Source organism: Motacilla alba, chromosome 5 (assembly GCF_015832195.1).
Source record: "Motacilla alba alba isolate MOTALB_02 chromosome 5, Motacilla_alba_V1.0_pri, whole genome shotgun sequence".
NCBI classification, from domain to species: Eukaryota; Metazoa; Chordata; class Aves; order Passeriformes; family Motacillidae; genus Motacilla; species Motacilla alba.
The window spans coordinates 14,111,157-14,130,866 of NC_052020.1; the positions used below are offsets into that span (position 1 = coordinate 14,111,157).

The 19,710-nt window shown below is 38.7% G+C and overlaps 1 protein-coding gene across 2 annotated transcripts; it reads right to left on the reverse strand.

The window, feature by feature from the left end:
• Positions 1-295: 295 nt before the first annotated feature.
• Positions 296-19,697, reverse strand: TSG101 (tumor susceptibility 101). Of its 2 annotated transcripts, none has more exons than XM_038139213.1 (10): positions 19,190-19,697; positions 15,762-15,846; positions 13,525-13,590; positions 12,769-12,932; positions 11,302-11,428; positions 8,970-9,036; positions 7,222-7,313; positions 2,376-2,578; positions 1,221-1,460; positions 296-626 (listed from the first exon to the last, which is right to left on the reverse strand). In XM_038139213.1, the coding sequence occupies exons 1-10, from the start codon at positions 19,229-19,231 to the stop codon at positions 537-539; spliced, it is 1,176 nt and encodes a 391-aa protein (XP_037995141.1). In that variant the 5' UTR covers positions 19,232-19,697; the 3' UTR covers positions 296-536. The 2 variants fall into 2 exon arrangements, with proteins under 2 accessions (XP_037995141.1, XP_037995140.1); XM_038139212.1 differs by having other exon boundaries at positions 7,222-7,316.
• Between the last annotated feature and the right edge of the window lie 13 nt (positions 19,698-19,710).

Consider the following 19,710-nt stretch of genomic DNA (forward strand, 5'->3'; position numbering starts at 1 on the left):
TGGAGGCTTCAGGCAGTTTTATATATTTATGGAAGTCTCACCCGGGTTTTTAAAATGAACTCCAACCTCTTCAGAGCCAGCAGGAACATGAAAAGCCTTAAGGCAAGGGCTCAGTCTTAAGCTACGCTGGTTATGGTGCTGAGACTAAGAACCTTTTGAGTTTCCAGTTTTCACTGGTCATAATAAATGTGATTTTCTCCAGTTTGGCACATCTTCCAAACCTCACAAGTCAAGTGAAAGCATGGTGAAGCTGACTCTGCATATTTGAAAAGTAAGCACGTCATACACAGCTCGGTAGAGGAAGAAAATATGCAACAAGTTTTATTCAGCGTTAAGTCCACCAGCACAAAGATTACAGGAGATAGAAAGTGCATTAATAAAAGCTAGTCTTTACCAAAAAGAAAATATATTATTGATTCAAAATATCTTACACTTGGATGATGTAATAACTTACTCTGGGCACCTACTGATTAAGAGAAAGATCAAGAGAATGGCTGCTTCACAAGGAAACCTAACTTCCCAGCTAGTCTGGGAATTCAGTAGAGATCACTGAGTCCAGCAGTCTTCCTTGCTTTCTGCATCAGTGCCCTCAGCTGGAACTGCTTGCGAGACAGGAGACGTACATGCTGCAGACAGAAAAACAACAGCTGGCTATTGTGAAGTTCTGATAAAAACTCAATACTGCCATACAAATGTACTCTGTGACCCAAATGGGATGTCAGTTTTTTGGAAACATTAAATAAATTATTCTATTAAATGGCATTTTCTTGGCTTAAAATGACTGGCAGGTGGCTACCAAATGCAATCACTACAGTCTATTTGTTGCAATTTTAATTATTAACTAATCCATTAAATTATAATATTAATAATTAATTATTAACTGCACACATATTCTTATCAAAGCAATAATATGCACTCCATAAGGTGCAATCAGACTAGTGCCCTTCCCATGGGGTAGAGCATGGTTCTAACAGCAGATAAACAGAACTAGTAAGGTCTACACAAGAAGGAAACAATAAGACTTTGTATCTATAATGCTTTCAAAATTGGTCTTTAAATTCTGAAATCGCTTTCTAAAACTTATGCTTGAATGTATAAATATTCCTGTTCCTACAGGATCCTCTTCTGTGAACAGATCGTGAACATGAGTAAGCCAAACCAAAGAGTCCAAAGTAAACACATTTAAAATGCACATCTTAAAAATCTCCCAAGAAACCTACCTTTAAAAAGACATCTAAATCTATCACTCCACGTCTCAGTGCTTCCCCAAGGTAGAAAATGGTGTCTTCAATTGCATTTTCCTCTGCATACAAGTTCAGGATCTGCTTGTAAAGTGGTGCTGTAGGAATTATAACTTCATCTATGTCATTATTTTCTGACTGACTTTCCATTTTCTCTAAGGCAGAACTGAGCTCCTCATCCTTCTTTTTGAGAAGTTCAATGTTCTTGTCAACTTCAGCCTAAAACCAATTAAGACATTTATTTATCTTATTGTAATACAATTGTCTTGATGAAAGATTTTTAGACGTAACAGTTCATTCTGTACTTCTTATGATTTTTACAGAAGAAAGAGCTATCAATCTGTAGATTTCAGATTCTTTTAAAGAAGTAACATCTGCTTTAGATAATGTCAATCCATTACCCATTTAAAACTGTAGAGAAGGCATGCCAACACTCCAAGTAGTTGAGTTGCCACAATAGGAAAAATAACCATTTAAACTAAAGATAGTAACAGCAAAGCCAAAGTAATTATTTTCTTTAGAATGCAGTATTCCTCAGTTCTCTAGTCCAATTAATAACTTCTAATATTTTTTTAAACCACATCTGAACACTGAGCTGGATTCAGAAACTTCATCAATCCCAAAATCTTTCTCCTGAGCAGCAGTGCAATGAGCAGATGGACTAAGCAGAAGATGCCTTAATGAAAAAAATGCAGGAATTTCTGAGCATACTGTGAGTAGGAGAGACTACTGGGAAAGGAGAAGTTATGCAAGGAGGCTGTGACCAAAATCAGTGTTCTCTACACTAACACACTGAAATATTCTCCAGTACTGCTGTTGCACTGATATATTATTTAATATATCAGTTTCTTGATAATATTAAATAATCTCACACCACTAACATCTTTCACAGGAAGAATGGAGAAAAATAACACTGTTTCTCTACTACTGAGCAATGACATTTGTAAAACACATACAGGACACTGCATCTCATGGTCACTATTGCTATTTGCTGAGCAGAAGCCCCCAGCTGCAGAAGAGAAAGCACAATGCGCTAGAAGCTCTGCTATTTCTATCATGCTTAACGATTAATTGATTCCAACTGCTCACTACTAGGAATACTCAGGTGGGGAGCACAGGCTCCTTGCAGCTTACCACTTCCTGGTCCAGGCGAGTCACCATCTCTTCCAGTTTCTGGTGCCCCTTCTTCAGGTCCTCCTCTGTGCGTTTCAAGGCGTTGAGCTCGGCCTGGGCGCGATCCATCTCCTCCTTCATCCGCCACCTCAGCTTGTCGCTGACGGCCGAGATGAGGGACGCGCGTATGGTGTCCTCGCTGATGGTGCCATCTCTGCTGGGGCCTGCACAAGGACGTTGCACAAGCTTAACATTAATGCTCAGCTGCACTGGCTGCACTGTAAAGCCAGCTGGAACAGCAAGTGGCCAAGCTGCTCTATGTACTTCAGCAGCGTGAGACACTAAAGTAAGCTGCTCTCAATAATTGCCAGAAGCAGCAAAGAGATCACAGTGAGATAATGTACACTAGGATAGACACAAGTAAATTTAAGAGTATGCAGCCATTCATTCACTTCACTATTCCCATAGCCACACTCTTTTTTTTATTTTAAAAATGAGGTGGCCATTTCCTCTGAAGTCCATAAATGCTACTAGTCCAAGACCTTTTAAAGAAGAACAAGAGTTAAGGGCAAGATGTATTCAACCACAATTAATGTAACAGCTGGCTCAAGACAATGCATTTACCTACTACAGGTATTAGTTCAGGGTTTGTTGGGGTTTTTTTGCTTGTTTTTAAATTGTCTAGCCTGGTAAGGAAAGCTTTAAACTAGGAAAGACAAAGGGAGAGTTATAGACACCACCCATTCAACTCAAGTGGGGATACTCCCAGGAAGGGCATGCAGCCCAGGTTCTCATGGGGAACCGCCTGACAGCTGCTGGAGGGACAACACAGCCAGGAACATACAATCCAGGAGATTCCTGGAAAGCACTGACAATAACTGATACAGATGCAGCCAATGAGGAAGGATGTGCTGCTGGACCTTGCAGAACAAACAAGGAAAGTCTGGCTGGAGATGTGAAGGTTGGGGCAGCCTTGGTTGCAGTGACCATGAGATCATGGAGTTCTGCATCCCACAAGAAGAAAGCAGGGCAATGAGTAAGACTGCAACCCTGGACTTCGTAAGAGATAACTTTGGCCTCTTCACAGACCTTCTTGGAAGAAATCCATGGGAATTTACCATAGAGGGAAGAGGGGTCCAAGAGAGCAGGTGAATATCCAAGGATCACTTCCTCCAGGCTCAGGAACAGTACATTCCTATGGGCAAGTGAGCAGAAGGGGCAGGAGACCTGAATAAGCTTTTGAAAATCAGCCTTTCAAGGCTAACACACTGTTAAATAGAAAGGCAAGTACTTTGTGTCTGTCACAAGAAGTGCAATTTGTCTCTAGACCAGGAAACTCAGAGTGCTCTAGCAAATTTGAAGTGGCTGCTGGTGATAGTTACCACAAACCACTTCAATTATTCCGTGGGAATAACTGGAGGGTCACAGTTTCCCCAGGCTTGTGCCTCACACCTAGATCAGTGAAATTTCGACTGCATTGTAACAACACAGCAAGAATTACAGCAGCTTTTGTGCCTAAACTTCTCAACTGCTCTGAATCAAACACAGAGAGATTTGAAGCTCTATTACTGCAAAGAAAATAAGCAAGAAGAATTTTTACCAGAGTATCTTTTTATCCAGAGACACAGCTATCAAAACCCTGAAGCTGTTACAGCATTATGCACATCACATTTTCCAGTGCCCTAGATTTCAAAAAAACAATAAAATGAAAAAATACTCATCACTGCTCACGTGATTCTTGTATAATTGAATACTTTTTTTTTTTTTTTTTACTTCTGCTATCAAAATGAGACTGCATAAAATTGTATCTCTTCCCTGTTTTTTTACTCTGTTCCTGTCCACAAAACCTACACCAAGCCACATGGGTGGAAAAATAAAGCTATGCAAATGAATGACAGGAACTACAGGAAGAAGCACATCATGCTTACTAATCCACCAAAGCCTTCTAAAGTACAGAAAACATCAATTTTGATCATTACTAATATGAGCACTTTGCATACATGTAAGTTGCACCAGAATATATGTACTTAAAAAAAAAAAAAGCAAATTACCACTGAAAAATAAAGAGAATGAGTTATTAAACAACTGGTGCAAAGACAGCTTTAAGAAAATAGAAATGTCCCAACACTTCATCTGATTTACAGCTGTGGCCTAAAAAATTCACCTTGTTGCCAGTCAATAAGATAATTTGCAAAATTTGGTTAACTTTTAGAGCCAGCAACACAAGTTGTCAAATAGCGCCATACACACAAACCCAGGAATCCATCATTGCTGCTTCTTATGGAAAGGAGAAAAGAACAAGAGCACTTTCTACACTGAGAAGTAAAACTTATACTATCTAGGACAGAGTTTATTCACTGTATAGGACTTCCTGATTAAGGTAGACAACTGTTCCTGATCAAAAAGGCCTGACTTCCCTTCAAAAAACAGCATTAGCATGATTTTAGTTACTGTTTTCTTTACATAATGAATTATACTCTAACACAAAGTCAGAATCAGCCAGAACCAGTATCAGTAAAACTTATGCTTACTTTCTTTTCCCCTGACATTCCTCACTCCGAGAGCTTTTATGCAAGGCTCACTTAAACAGTAAAGTAGGACAGAGGGAAAAAAACATAAAATCACAATACACCTAACACAATGAAAGCTCACACAGAAATGCCACCAGGTAGGGTAGAGGTCTTTGAATATAAAAACATCATTTTAATACAGCTCAATCAATGTATCTTCTTACAGAGCATGAACCCATAGCATCTTCTGTCACTTCCATAATTAGCCCAGCTTGGAGAAGATTTCATGGCACATGGTCACTAAATCAACAGAACTCTGAAACCTTTAACCTTTACCAGGCAGAGTCTGGTTTCAGAAGTGACCTTACAGAATCATCAAACCAGTAACTGCATCAGAAAAGTAATAAATGGCAGATGACTGAACAGAAAGAAAAAGCCTACAGGACTATTTGATAAACCAGTGATGGTGAAAAACTTGAGCTACTTTGCATGAACGTTTTCATTCAATTCAAACTAGGTTTGAACTAGGTTCACTATAGGAAACACCATCACCCACACAAAAGTTGTAACAACTGATATGCTCCTAAATAAACTATCACAATAAACCACAGCCAAACAAACAAAAACTGTACAGGAAAGAAACATTTTTAGTTAAAAAAAAAAAAAAACAAAAAAAACCAACCAATACTGGACTGTAAAAAACACCCAACAAAACAAACACAACAAAACCACCTCACAATATTTGAAGTGTAGGGGATGATCAAAGAGATGTGTTTGCATTTCATCTGGCACAAGAGATAAGCCATGTAAACCAGGTGAAGGGCTTTTACCCAGCTGCAGCAAACGAGTCAGTGTAATGTTAAATTGTCACTATGAAACCTGCCATTACAGCATGGTATCACACATGATCTAACTCAGGACTGGAAGAGTCTTCCATCTTTGCCAGATACTGCACCTCTATTCATCTTCAGTGGGGTTGAAAAGGAGGGGAAAAATTAAATAGAATATATTTCTATTTTAAATTAACACTCTGCTACATAAAGGCAAAACTGGATTTCTGTGAGAAAGACACTGCAGAAAGCCAAGTTTGCCTAGGAAGGTTATCAGCTCCCTACAGGAGAGCCAGAGGAGACCACGAATTCTCCAGGACACAAGTGCAGCCCCACAACACCAAGCACTGTTTGAGGTACTTCAGTGGGACAGCAGCTTCCCTGCACTGTGCAGACTCAGATCACCTCAGAGTGGAGGGGACCACTAAAGCAGCCAAGAACTTTCATAAAATACTTTCTTAATTGAAAAGGCTGAAAGAACTTGGACACAAAGGACAGGATCAGGCACAAGAAAAATACAACATACAACTTACTGCTGCTTTCAAATTCTGTAGTAACAGAACTCCTCAGATATTTTAGTAAAAGAAGTAAAGTAGAAGCATCTCTCTTCCCTTGCCTTGTCCCCAAGTATGTGAAGAAAAATCACAAAATACACACAGTTCTGGAAAGAAAAGACATTCTATGACTCTATCCCAGGCCATCAATAAATAACTGAGTTCACACGTTAGATGAAGAACCTATGAATGCACTTCTAAATTACAGGGCTTAAGAGTCTACAGTGGATTGCTAATGTGAACAACATCACAACAGAATCTACACCCTCACCGTGTAACTGTGCCAAAGGGACTATCAGCCAGTGAGAAAATTACTGCATCAGCTTCCCACTTAACTAGGTGACATCTATCACTGGTTCCCAGTCTTCTACACATACACTGAAAGTGAGGGGCAGGGTGGAAAGCAAGGGCCACAGAGCAGCAGACTGGGAAAAGACACAGGTCAACACCCCAAATGCTGATGCTGAAGGGAACAAAGGAGGTAGTGACAAGTAGAGATCAAGAAGAAGCAACAGGGAAGAGGCTGGAGAAGAAACTCACTAAAAATGAAGCTCATTCCAAACTGCTACTTTAGAAAGTTACTATTTTGGGAGGAAAGAAAGCATAAATAGAGTCCATTAGAGAAATTTAAATGATGATAAAGGTATTTTTCTAAACCATGAATGGAGCAATACAGACAACCAAAAGTCACCTACAGTTAAAGGTGAGGAAAATCCCATATAGTTACATGCAGTGCTCTTCAAAATATTCACAGAACACACACAATGTATTGCATAAACCCAGGAATTTATCAAATTCCTGACTGAAGGTGAATAAAATGTGTTTTTTTCTTCCTTTGAATAAATTTAATTAAAGACCAGTGCTTTGGAACTTCAGAGTAAGAACAACATGTTCTTTTTTTCCATTTCATTTCTTTACATATCAGTTACAGAGAGAAGCTTTACTTCAGAGAAACCCTTTCCAAGGTACTCACCAACAGTGGTGACAGGAGGCTGAGAAGGGTAGTACTGCACACTAGTGGTTGCTGGAAAGGGAACACCACCTGGGTAAGGATAGTTTGGGAAGCTGCTTTGACAAAGAAAGATATGCTAATGTTATGCAACTGCTAGTAAAATTCCATCCACCTAGATTACCTTTATTGCCACCATGCTAAACAGTCATTTACATAAAAAAATCTTAAAATTGCAGGCCTTTTTCCTGTTCACATTTACATCTTTCACAACTGGTATTTCTGGTATTGAAGCACCATTTTATCTGAAGCCCTATCTAGTTATTGCCTGGTCAACATTTGGGTAACAAATTCTCCTGAATCTCTTAGTTTTGCTATATGAAATCCCACAAGTACCCAAAAGAAATTATTCTAGCTACAAACTCACACACAACAATTTCAAATTAATATTTTTTTATATGAGAACAGTTAAGAAGATGACTGATTAGCTGCTTTATGTAAACCTAAAAATGCTGTGCAAAATATGGTTGTAAGGTGAAATCTACTCCCTCAGAAATTCTCAGTCATGCTCCGATGGATAAAGAAAGCAAAAATACTTATTTGCTCACTGAAACAATTATGAGATGACATGTGACAGTCTACAACACCTTTCTAAAATACATTTGCTGTCAACTAAAACAAGGACACAAATTAGTCAGTCAAATTAGACTGACAAAGACCTTCATGCAGCAAAGTATTAACTATAGTAATAATTAAACAAAGTGGCCCCAAACCCCCTGCAAAATATAAAATAAGCATGTTCTGTCTCTCTTCAGGCAACTGCAAATTTAATAGTTCTTAAAACCTTCATATTAATTAATAAATTATATATTTTAAAACCAGTTCTATTACTTTTGTACAAACATTAAGAGCACTTTAAACAAACATATTTAGGAGGAAAAAACCATGCTGTAAGAACTTAAAAAAAATCCTAACTTTTCTCCTCTTAAAACATAACACTCCCCCCCCCCCCCACCCACCAACATAACACTCCCCCCAACCACAAAAAAAAGAGATTTTACATTTTCTCTGTCTTTTTAAAATAAAAAGGCTCCATATTACACCAAATTCTCATATGCTCCTACCACAAAATCAAGACATATGGATATTAATAATAAAACCAATTAATTATGATGTAAAAAATGTAAGTGCACACTAGGAGGCAGTAGCCAACATCTCACTATTTACTAACACAGATCTGCAAGTCTTCTGGAAATGCTTTATTCCTAATTATAATATAGAAAGAAATCCTGGTTAATATTAATAAAAGGCTTTTGAAGTAACTTTGTGTTAGTTAAACTTTGTGTTAGTTCCCTTAGATTACTCTAAGTCCACATTTACACTGGAGTCAAGGTTTGTATTAACCCAGCAAAATTTTGTTCAATTTCTGAGATGCTAATAAAATCTCGACTTTTAGGGGTACATTTCTTTCCATGCCATGTAAACATATCAACTTCATAAAAATATATGAGAGAAGGAAGATAACAGCTGGGATTTAGGTAATTTCAAAATCTATTTATAACACCCATATATATTTTATTTCAAGCAACTAAGAAAGCTAGGCCTTCCTCCAGTTTTGGCTACTGACAAGAATTCAGCCCTCACTCTTAACAAACCCTGCTAACACGAATAATTATACAACAAATACACCATAAGAAAATACAATTATGATTAGACACTATTCAGTGAAATTCTCTATCAGGAAAATGATGATAGTTTAAAGGGGCTCTTACCTTGGGTTTGGAGTGCTTGATGGTGGATAGGGAGATATTCCACCTGGAATTCCTGGCACATAGGAAGCTAAATAAAACAAGAATTTTGTGCATTTTTACATTTCAGAAGTTAAAACCCTCAATATAAAGAAGTTCTTCCTCATATATAAAAATAATCCTATTGTTATATGGAATTTTTTTTTTAATCATTACTTTAAACTAATTACTGCATGGATAAAAGTAGGTATTGATTTAAAAATGCACAACAAATAGATGTACTAAGGAAAAAAAAAGAATCTGCAGCTGGGGTACTCAGAAAAAAACCCCAAAACATGGTATTAAAGATGACACACCTGAAGAGCTGTCTCCATTCTTTATGTAATAGCTGAAAAAAGAATTTAACCTTTCTAGCCAATGATGTCTTCCCACTCAATAACAAGTGCATAATTTAAGTACCTTCAGAGTAGTTGATTAGCTGTCTCATGATCCAACCATGTCCTTAGTGAGTAATTTCTGCTATTTAGAAGTTGTATTTTAAAAATTTGTCATTAGCACATATATATATCAAAATAGTCTTAGCAAGTTTACGATTTTTCTTGAAAAGTTGACAAATTTATGTTTCGGACACACTTCTCCCACATTTCTAGGAATTTTGGGAATACTTCATCAAATAATTTTTTGTAAGAGCTATTAAGTGTGGAGTTATTTCCACTCATCAGTGCTTTCAAATGATTAAAATTTTTGTCAAAGGACTTCATTTCTTAAACAATGCATCTGTAACATGGAAAAACCCAAACCCTAGATGTCTGTAAAATAAGGGAAGTCTAATCACACTAGTAAAACAAAGTAGCTATTAATCATTTCAAAACCCTGTAACATTTCCACTAGAATTACTTCAGCTATGAACTAATTCATAGTACTTCAGCTCAATTCAATTGAAAATAGTAATGCAAAGCACTTCAGCTTTGAGTGACTACAAGAGCAATCAAATGTGGCTCGCTGCAGGTTTGTCCTTAAGGCACAAGTCACAACTCCTGCTAAAACTACACTTATACTGACCCCCACTGTTCCTGGCAAATCAGGACAATGCAACTCTCTGGTGCTCTCACAAGCAGGGCAGCCACAGACAAGCTGAAAAGTCCCAAACACCTGCATTTAGTCAATTATTCCTAATGGGCCCGTTTATGTTTGCTACCCATTTTCTCACAGGTTCAGAGCCTAAAACCTTGCTAAAAAATGGGTTCTGCTGTAAATGGCAATGAATAGCACTTCAGCTTTTCAAACGTAACACTGTGATCAAGTAAAAGCCACACTTCAATAGAAAATGGACACAGCCTTAAAAATCTGGCAAACATTAATAACACCAAATACAGCTACTGTACCATTAAATGTATGTGGAACTGTTATAACCTTATTAAACAAACAATCTCTTAAATGTATGTGGAACTGTTATAACCTTATTAAACAAACAATCTCCAGCTAAACTGCTCCCCGTTCCCTACTGTCCCAGTCTTTGACTTTAGGCCTATACTAATGCTTTTTTAGCTTTTCCCCACACAATCCAGAGTCTCCTCCCAGAAGAATTCCCAGGATTTTGTGTTTCCCACTTCTTTTTCCCTCACGTCCCTATCCCCAGTCTTTAAGATAAGATGCCTCCGGAGGTTTAAATAAATAAATGATTTTAAAAGTCTTGAGGATTTTTTGCAAGAAAATAAGAAATGGTACCAAGTCAGAAGACCAACTTAACAGAGAACAACAAACAAAAAAAATCACAAGGCAGGTTTTTTTTTAATATTCAGCCAGCAATTTGAAAAAAAACCAAAAAAAAAACCAACCAAACAAAAAAAAACCAAACCACACAAACAGGACTGTGAGCATACACAAGCTGACAAGCTGTAGGCATACTTGTGCTTATGAAATCAATGATTGCAGGATATTTAAAAGATGAGCTTGTATTATTAGAATAAAAAAAAATTGAGGTACAAAGCTATTTGAATAATCACTTTCTAAGTCTGTCTTGGAATGTTGACAGAACACTGGTTGTTTTGAGGGTGTTTGAATGTGTTCTGGTTTTGTCTGGGTTTTGCTGTGTGTTACAATACAAACTTGATTTTTGCCCTCCAAAATCCAAAGTTTCACATGAATTTTTAGACTCACAAAACCTTTTTAGTTGGAAAAGACCTTTAAGATCATTGAGTCCAACAAGGTAAAGTCAATTCACAGCCCAGGTGAATTCATTAGTCAGCAATATAAAAAGTAAAATGCATTATTTGTGGGCAAACTGTGCAGGGCAACAATTCCTTTGAAATATTAAGATGATTATTTGTGGAAATGAGCAGTGATGAGCACTTACTGGTTGGTGGGCCTGTTGCCTGGTAAGGGGGGTAGCTGGAGGAAGCAGTAGGCCGAGAAAACACTGGAGGTTCCTCTCCAAACACAACAATCATGACTTGGATCAGCTCCAACAAGTCTGACTGGGGCTGGGAGGGAAAGCAAATCACAAGTTTTTCATTTTGCTAACAGAGAGTTTAACTGACTGCAGCAACAATAGGATGCCTTTCCATCAGCTCTCAAAAGCATTCCTTTTATTTGTAGTTTTAAATGTTCTTAAAATGTATATATCTCTTGTGTAAACATATGTGCAAAATTAACTTCCTTTCTGGGTTCTATTACACATACCAAACCCAGTCAGCTTGTACTCAAAACCATACAGCAAAACACACCCAGAATAAACTGGGTAATACATGGTTCCATATCAAATGCAGGACTACAAATGACTGGGTATAAATGTCCAATGATGAATCATAATATTTTAAAAAATTAAATCCACCACCCAACACGAAAAATATACAGATCTCCACCTTTTTTTAGACATTTCAATTTCATACATCACAGCTTTTTCTCTGACTCAGAATGTCTCAAGAGAAAAAATATCCTAACCCACTAAGGAGTGGCACAAACCTCCTTTAAATACAGTTAAACCAGGTCTCTCTGTTTAGAACTACTTAATATAGGCATGATTCCATTTTGCCAAAATAAGAACAAGCATCATGAATGCAGCACCAGATTAAATACCCCAAATCAGAGTTTACTTAGCTCTATAATCCACTTACTTATTTTTACCAACCTCTCAAACTGAAAGAATTCTGTATCAGCTGTACCTTTGATGATCCTCTTGCTTTGTGCAACACCTGACCTGGGCAGTCTTTTTCCACCATTACTATGCAAGCACTGAACTACCACCCAGCCTTAGTAAATGCATTCCTATCAATAACTTTTTAGAGAACCAGGCATCTTATATCATTTTTCTAATCTTGACAACACAGTTTAGCTTTTTTACAGGTCCATGTTTTGGCCAAAACTGCTATAAGGCCTGCACTGCTCAGTGCCTCTATTTACTGGTAAAGCAAATATATCCATATACAGGAGGCTCCAGGAACATATGCATAAAGAAACCCAAGAGCTTGTAAAAGTCCATTTTAGTCACAGAGATGTTTTAAGTAAATTTATAATTTCCCTTCTGTAAATATTCTTATCTCACAAATCTTCACATCACTCTCTTGCCAGAGGAGAGGACACCTTGTGCTGCACTGTTTAACCAGACAAGTTGTAACTGAAGATGCAATTAATTACATTAAATACCAGAACACAGAATGCAACATCCTGAACTTTAAGACATTACAAAAAAATAAACAGTTGATTTTATTTAAAAAATTGTTTAAGATCTCTACTAAAGACTATGGTTTTTATTAAAAATGATACAACTTTCTCGAGGAATACAGAATGAACAGTTTGAGAACTTCAAGTTCCCTATACTTACATATTTCCACTCATGCAGGTAGGGAAGGTATATCTTTCCATTCGCATCAACATGCTTCCCAGTTTTTATTGTCATAGAGCTAGTAGGTTTAACAAAACAAATTGGGGGGTTGAAAGGGTAGGTGTCCAGCAGCCACAAGCAAATTGGGATATTATATGTGTTACCTAGAAAAGATATTTTGAAAGATTTTAGAAGTTGTCTCAATTCTTCAACTCTCCTCCTATATTCAGATTAATTGAAAACTCCAAAACCCAGTAAACTCAACTGTACCAAGTTAGAAGCCAGAGCCAAAATTTACTAATAACATTCAATGAATACATAACACTATGGCAACAAACTCAACATTTTCCAGAACAATTCACAAAATTTGATTTACAATCATCATTCACCACTAATACACAATCTCATTTGTTCTATAATGCAACATTATAAGACTCTAATTTGAATTATTATTAGCTGCAGCAATAAATGATTTGTAACCCTCATTCAACTGACAAGCCTGAAAAAACGTGCAATGCTGAAAGAAAAAAGATGTCACAAAGTTGTTAATGACAGAAGAAGCAATGCTCAGCATTCAGATTTTATCTTGCAGCAAAAATAGAGAACAGTTTCTTTAAAATATTTTACTTTAGACAAGCAAAGGATTTTAAGAAAAGAGTGATCACCGAAGTAGTGAAGTTGAATCAGGATAAATCCAAGTTTTTAATGCAATTTGGAAAAACAATGGGGGTGATGATAGTTATAGCACATGCATACCTCTGTAAGGCACAGGAATGGTTCCACTGAGGCTCATCAACTCCCTGGATGAACCATCATTAAAAACTGAAAGAGAACAAACAATATTCTTAAAACAAATATATTGGTTATGTTAATCTCGGTTCAGGTTATTCCCTACCTATTTATTGGCATAAGTTTTCACAAGTTACACACATATAAACTCAGGCTGAAAGGTTCAGCTCTTGCACATTTATGGATTAGCAGATGACTGTCCACAGTCAGATAAGTCCTCTACACTTCTGAGAAATGAATGATTAATCATTGCCAAACTACCTTCTCTACAAATAAAACTGTTTCCTCATTCAGTGACCGAGTAAAATGATGGAACCTTGCAAACTGCAAGTAATCCAAATTGCTGCAAAGATAATCTGAACTCAAACTTGACTTAAAAAAACAACTGTCATCTGAGGTTTATAAAAGAATTCCTTATGCCTTCTTCAAAAAAACAGGTCGGCAAGAATACTGAAAATTCCTGGGCCACAGGCATTTATTACAAAATCAGTAAAGGTAATTTAACCAAACAGTAACACACTGAAGGGGAAGAAAAAGTGCTTGACTCTGCCAAATGTTAGTCACAAACTGCACAAGAACTCTGACCTAAATTTACTGAGTTGCTGTATTTAGTTTCCTCATACTTTTAATCCAATACATTATTCTTGGCTGAATGAATCAGCTTCTGTTGAGGAAGCTTTTATCTTCTTAATTCCTACTGAAAGTTTCTAGTCATAATTCAAATGTAGGTTACTGTGCACAGTTATTGTGGTGCTGCTGTTCTGCAAAGGCAGGTAGAACATGTTGGGATGTCAATGGGGGTATGTATTTCATTATTAATATGAACTGGAAAACTGTCTCATCAGCAAAGTAATTGTTGGATTATGCACTTTTCTGACTTAGAGATGGGGCAACTGAGAGGTGTTTTAAAAACTTTAATTCCATTTTTAGTCTCATGGGGAGGGTGAGACAACACAGATGTTATAATTTACACCATCATGCATTTCTAAGTCAGCAGTTCTTATCTCAAAGTTTGCATACAGATGCACACTATATGAGCCTTCTGTCAGGCTTTGAGACTTCTCTACAAATCCATTTCCCATATTTCCCCCCCTCTCTTAAAATGGAAAAAACTTTTTTGATGGCTTTGTTCATTGTTTGTCACGTACAGTGAAGTACACAAGAATTCTCTACAAATCCCTTTCCCACATGTAATCACTTTCTTGCAGCTGATGTCCCTGCTACAAATAATATCAATTATCTGTAGGTGATTCTGTGCTTAGCCTCTTCCAGGCAGCTTAAAGAGCATTAGGGAACACAAATGGCTACAGCTCAAGGATATCTGGAATTGTGATCACCATCTTATGCAAACTTGTGCTGCTATTCCAGCCAGTCCTTTCACTCCTGTTTTGTTTCTCCAGTTTCATGGCATGAATTTTTACTTCTGTGACAGCTGCTGGCTTGCAGCTACTCAAGTTAAAACTAATTCATCTTTTACCTGTCCATGCCCCTTCTTAATATTTCTCAATCCACATACACAACATAAAAAGCAGAAGATTTTAAAAATTTTGATGATGTATTAATACAAATTAGATCACAGAGGAATCCCACAGGTAACAGTTAAAAAAAGGTGTCCATAAGAAGGCTGACCTCAGCACCTACACTGGCTCACTGCATGCTGTGAAACCCTAGATATCATCTTCCTTTAACACACTTAAATTAACCTAGATACTTTAAAACAGCTAACAAACAGTGATTATCATCAATAATTTACATTATAAAACTCTCATGCCAATTTTCTGTATACTTGGCTCTGTTTTCTTCATACTCTTAAGGACTACCACAATGATTTTAAATGAAGCATTTCTTCATTGATTTACAGTTCTTCCTACACAGAATTTTAAAAATGTCTTTATATGGCAGCAAAGCTGAATTTGTAAGATACCAGCAATCTCAGGACACCAACTGATGACATCAGTGAGTGATTAACTAAAAGTTAAGCTGTGAAAAACGTGACACTTCTTGGCACATTAGACAGTTATTTTCTAAAGTAACCTTACTACATTACTGGGTCTGTGCTTCTAAAGAAGCTGTCAGAGACAAAAAACAGAAACTCAAGTTACGTTTTCTGGTGTTAATCTTCTTTTTCCCCCCACAAAAAACTACCAAAGACATCTAACACATCAACAATTCGCCAACAAAAATTTTCACATGCACAGACTAACCATATGAATCCATGACAGGTTTGAGGTCCTTGTACTGAGTAATAACACTGGTTGTCTCCTGTATGGTTAGGTCTCTATACTTGTACTGGAAAACAAAAGAGAAAGAAATTACTTCAGAAGCTAAATTTTTAGTATAATTTAAATCATTTTTTCATTTTACCCAACAGATAGCATTTATGAGAGTTTACATCTCTACATGGATATTCTTCTCCACTCTTAGTTTGCAATAATAATTTATTTGCCCATATTACTTAAATGACCACTCACTGAACTTTAACAAGATGTTAAGTCTTAACAACGGTGTAAGCATCAACTGATTTGGGAAAGAGCTATTGCATTTACTTTCATGTTCTACCACAACCAAGCGTATCTGAGAAATATCATTGAATCTTAAAAAAAAAAAGTCATCTCCAAACAAATCCAGTGATGTTTTGAACATTCCTGATAAATAGCTATCTAGGATATGAACCACACAGCTCTGTTTCATAGCACTCTTCAAAGCAACACCATATTTACCAATCATTGATTAGCATTTACATGTATTTTGTCAGCTACAGAGCAGACATATCAAGGCACAATGTTACCAGCATTAATACTGGTTTTACACCTGTCCTTTTATCAGGAGCAGGGAGTAACAGCACTGGTGGCCTGTAAACCACAGATACACCACTACAGAATTCCCCAATCTCAGAGCCATAACCCACAGACACCAAAGAGGCTCCTGGGCAACAGAGAGCTGATTCACCACACAGTGCAGCCCTTTAGCCTTGTTGTCGTTTCTCCTGATAATTACTATTAAAAAGAAAAGCCAACAATGTGGTCCCTTGACATTTTTTTCATTCTAATATAATTTTAAAAAATTACAATCTTCAGATGTCTTAAGGAACACAGCCAGTAACCTTTCATTGAACCATGGTAGGAAGACAAAGGGCCCAGCACAATGAAATGTCCGACATCCAAAGCACATAAATGTCAACAACATCTGAACAAATTAATTCAGACATTATCCAAGAGCAAACTGAGGTGCCACAGCTAAAGGTCATCTTGGCCCTGACAAACGCTCATGAGTTGTGAAGCTTAGAAATTAACTCTTCTTCCTGTCACCTCCAGAGACTGACAAGGATGCTCCTCTGGGGCATGACAACTTGGATGTACTGAGCAGAGATGAACCCACCACGCCACCTCAGCCTAGAGGAAGCACCAGCACCTCAGGTGATGCTGTGACTGCTCTTCCTCAAATGACCAAGGACAAACCAGCCGCCACATGGTCTGTCTGCAAAGTGCTGGTCTGTGGGACAGAAAGCAACCCCTCCAGCAGGGACTCCTGTGTGCACAGGGAAGCATCAGCACAGGGGTCAATCAGCCCCTGGATGCTGTTCTGGTGGGAGGGCTGCAGCAAAGCATCTCAGCCTCCTTTGTAAAATTGATGCAGGATTGGGAGCGTGCAGTAGGGCTTGACTGAGAGACAACTTTGTAAATATTTGAATTTATTCTTCCCTCCCCAGCACCTGGCAGAAGCAGGAACAGGCATTGCCTGGACCTGGAGGAATTTTCATGCACACCAGCCAGAGACTGGCAGCACATACCCACACCACTGCAGGTGTCACTACAGGACAAATGACAGCTGGTCACCAGCTACTTTTAAAAGGCAGGGCCTTCTCATAGGAACAAACTTTATGGTCCAGGATAGAGCCTCAGTAAGATTGGCATAATCACTATTAAAAAGAGAGCAGGATTCCACTAACAGAAGCTCCAAAAAAGCACAAGGATCATAGAATGGTTTGGGTTGGACGCAACCTCAAAGATCATCTTTTTACCAGCCCAAGGCAGGGAAGCTTCCACTATCCCAGGCTGCTCAGAGCCCATTCCAGCCTGGCCTTAGATGCTGCGAGGGATGGGACATCCACAACTTCTCTGGGCAACCTGTGCCAGTGCCTCACCACCCTGACAGTAAAGAAGTAAGCAGAGTCAGGCTTGACTTCCACTCTTGGCACAAGAATCTCAAGTCAGTTGAGTCAAGAACTGATAAAACAATGTCTGCCTGCTCAGCAGGCACTCTGTGAATCTGGTACACCATGGGGCTGATGAACCACAAATTTGGTTATCAGGGGTGCTTTTAAAAATTAGGCACAACAGCTGAACATCAAGCAAGCATTTTCATATCCCTATTAAAACAAAGAAAGGTAATATTCTTACAAACTGCTTTTACACTGAGTGATGATTACTTAGTAGAGAGACAGTTGCATGATTCCAGCTGCTGCCACAAGCAAAATTAAATGTTAATTTCAGCTGTTAATTTCTGTACTTAGACTGATTTCCAATAAATGTCAAAATCTCTTTGGAAAATATAAGATCCTAGTGATTTCTACAGAGGTAACTAAAACTGATTAATTTGAATTCTTAATTTCTAGACTCCTTTTTCCTCCTCCATTCTCAGACTGCAAATGCATTCCCCTCATTTTACATACCAGGAAACAGATCACAGAAAGATGAAGCTTTTCAAGATCTGACAGCAGGTAAATACCTGAAGTTAAATTAAGTGCTTAGGTTCCCCCCAAACTAGGATCAAGCTTATGTTATCTTATACACTGAACTATTCAATATGTGAAATATCACTAAACGTCTCTCTACAGTACAGAAAGCACAACTATTTTTGAAAAATAAATATAATGAAATAGCATCTTCATTTTTCATCACCTACAGAAAGTCAGATGGGAGTATAAATTGAACAAGTGTGGGGGAACAAGAACACTGGACTACCTTAAATTCTATTTCTTCTATGGCATCACAGTAATTAATTTAGCAAAGACAGGTGTATACAAATACACACATGATCTCATTTGATGACACTGACTAGGCATTCAACACTCATTTTCAAGCTGATAAAAAAATCTGCTTATGACTCCATGTAGGTGAATGTGCCTTTGGTTTTGATCGGATACTCAACTATTGCGCTTAGTTTCAAAACGCTACACGTATGATTAAATGCTGCCAAAAATATTCCAACCCCCTCCCCCCCCCAACAAACCCGTAACTCCCCCCAAGTGCCAGCCCTAGGGGTTTTCATTCCAAGCTGCTGGACAAAGCCCAGTTTTCAGTGAGGAGTGGCACGCGTGGCTCTGCATGATTCAGTAGTTAATGATTTGCCTTCCATGAGATTTTTCCCGTTTCCTTACACAGGGGCCATCACCAAACCCACCCCACCCCGGTCAGCGATGCTGAGCTCGCCTTCCTCCTCCTGTAAGCGGGGAGCACAAGTGCCGTGCCCCGCCGGTGCCCGGCACTGTCCCAGCCCAGCCCCGCCGCTGGGCACGACCATTTTAGGTTCCCTGCGCCCTTCCTCCCTTCCCGACCCGACTCCCCGGAGCCTCCCGGCGCTGGGCCCCGCTGCCGCCCGCGGGCCGAGCCCGGCCGGGCCGCGCCCGTACCTTGGTGAGCATCTTCTTGAGCTGGCTCTCGGACACCGCCATGGCGGCCGCCCCTCGCTGCCGGTGTCGCTGCCCCGCTGGTCCCGGTGCCGCCGGCCCGGCCCTACATAAACACAGGAAGCGGCCGCGCGCCCGCTTCCGGCGGCGGCGCCGCTGAGCGCGTCACGGGGCGGCACCGAGCGGCGGCGGGAGCGCGGCTCTGGCTGTGAGCCGGGAACGCGACACCAGTGCAACATCAGATTAATGCACAAAACGCGCCCGTAAGAGCTGGCAGCATTTTAAGATGAACATTATTACATGAGCACCGAACTAAATAAACAACAGCTTGAGTATTCGCATGAAAAGAAATGCTGAACAGATGAGAAACGCCACCATGAAAAACAATGTAAAACCTTAAATTCATAGTTTTTTTTCCAAAGTAAGTGAAAAAACGAAATCCCAAAGTGCAGCTTTTTGAAAATATAGCAGCAAAGTTGGTTACCTGCAGCCATCACTAATTTTGTCCCATCATTTAGACATTT

What these genes read in the sequence shown, in the direction of transcription:
- TSG101 (XM_038139212.1), bottom strand. Translation starts at nt 19,231, where the DNA reads ATGGCGGTGTCCGAGAGCCAGCTCAAGAAGATGCTCACCAAG. An exon ending in TCAAGAAGATGCTCACCAAG is followed by an intron (nt 15,847 to 19,189) that starts GTACGGGCGCGG and finishes TTTGTTTTCCAG; the next exon opens with TACAAGTATAGAGACCTAAC. An exon ending in TCAAGCACTCCAAACCCAAG is followed by an intron (nt 7,317 to 8,969) that starts GTAAGAGCCCCT and finishes TCTTTGTCAAAG; the next exon opens with CAGCTTCCCAAACTATCCTT.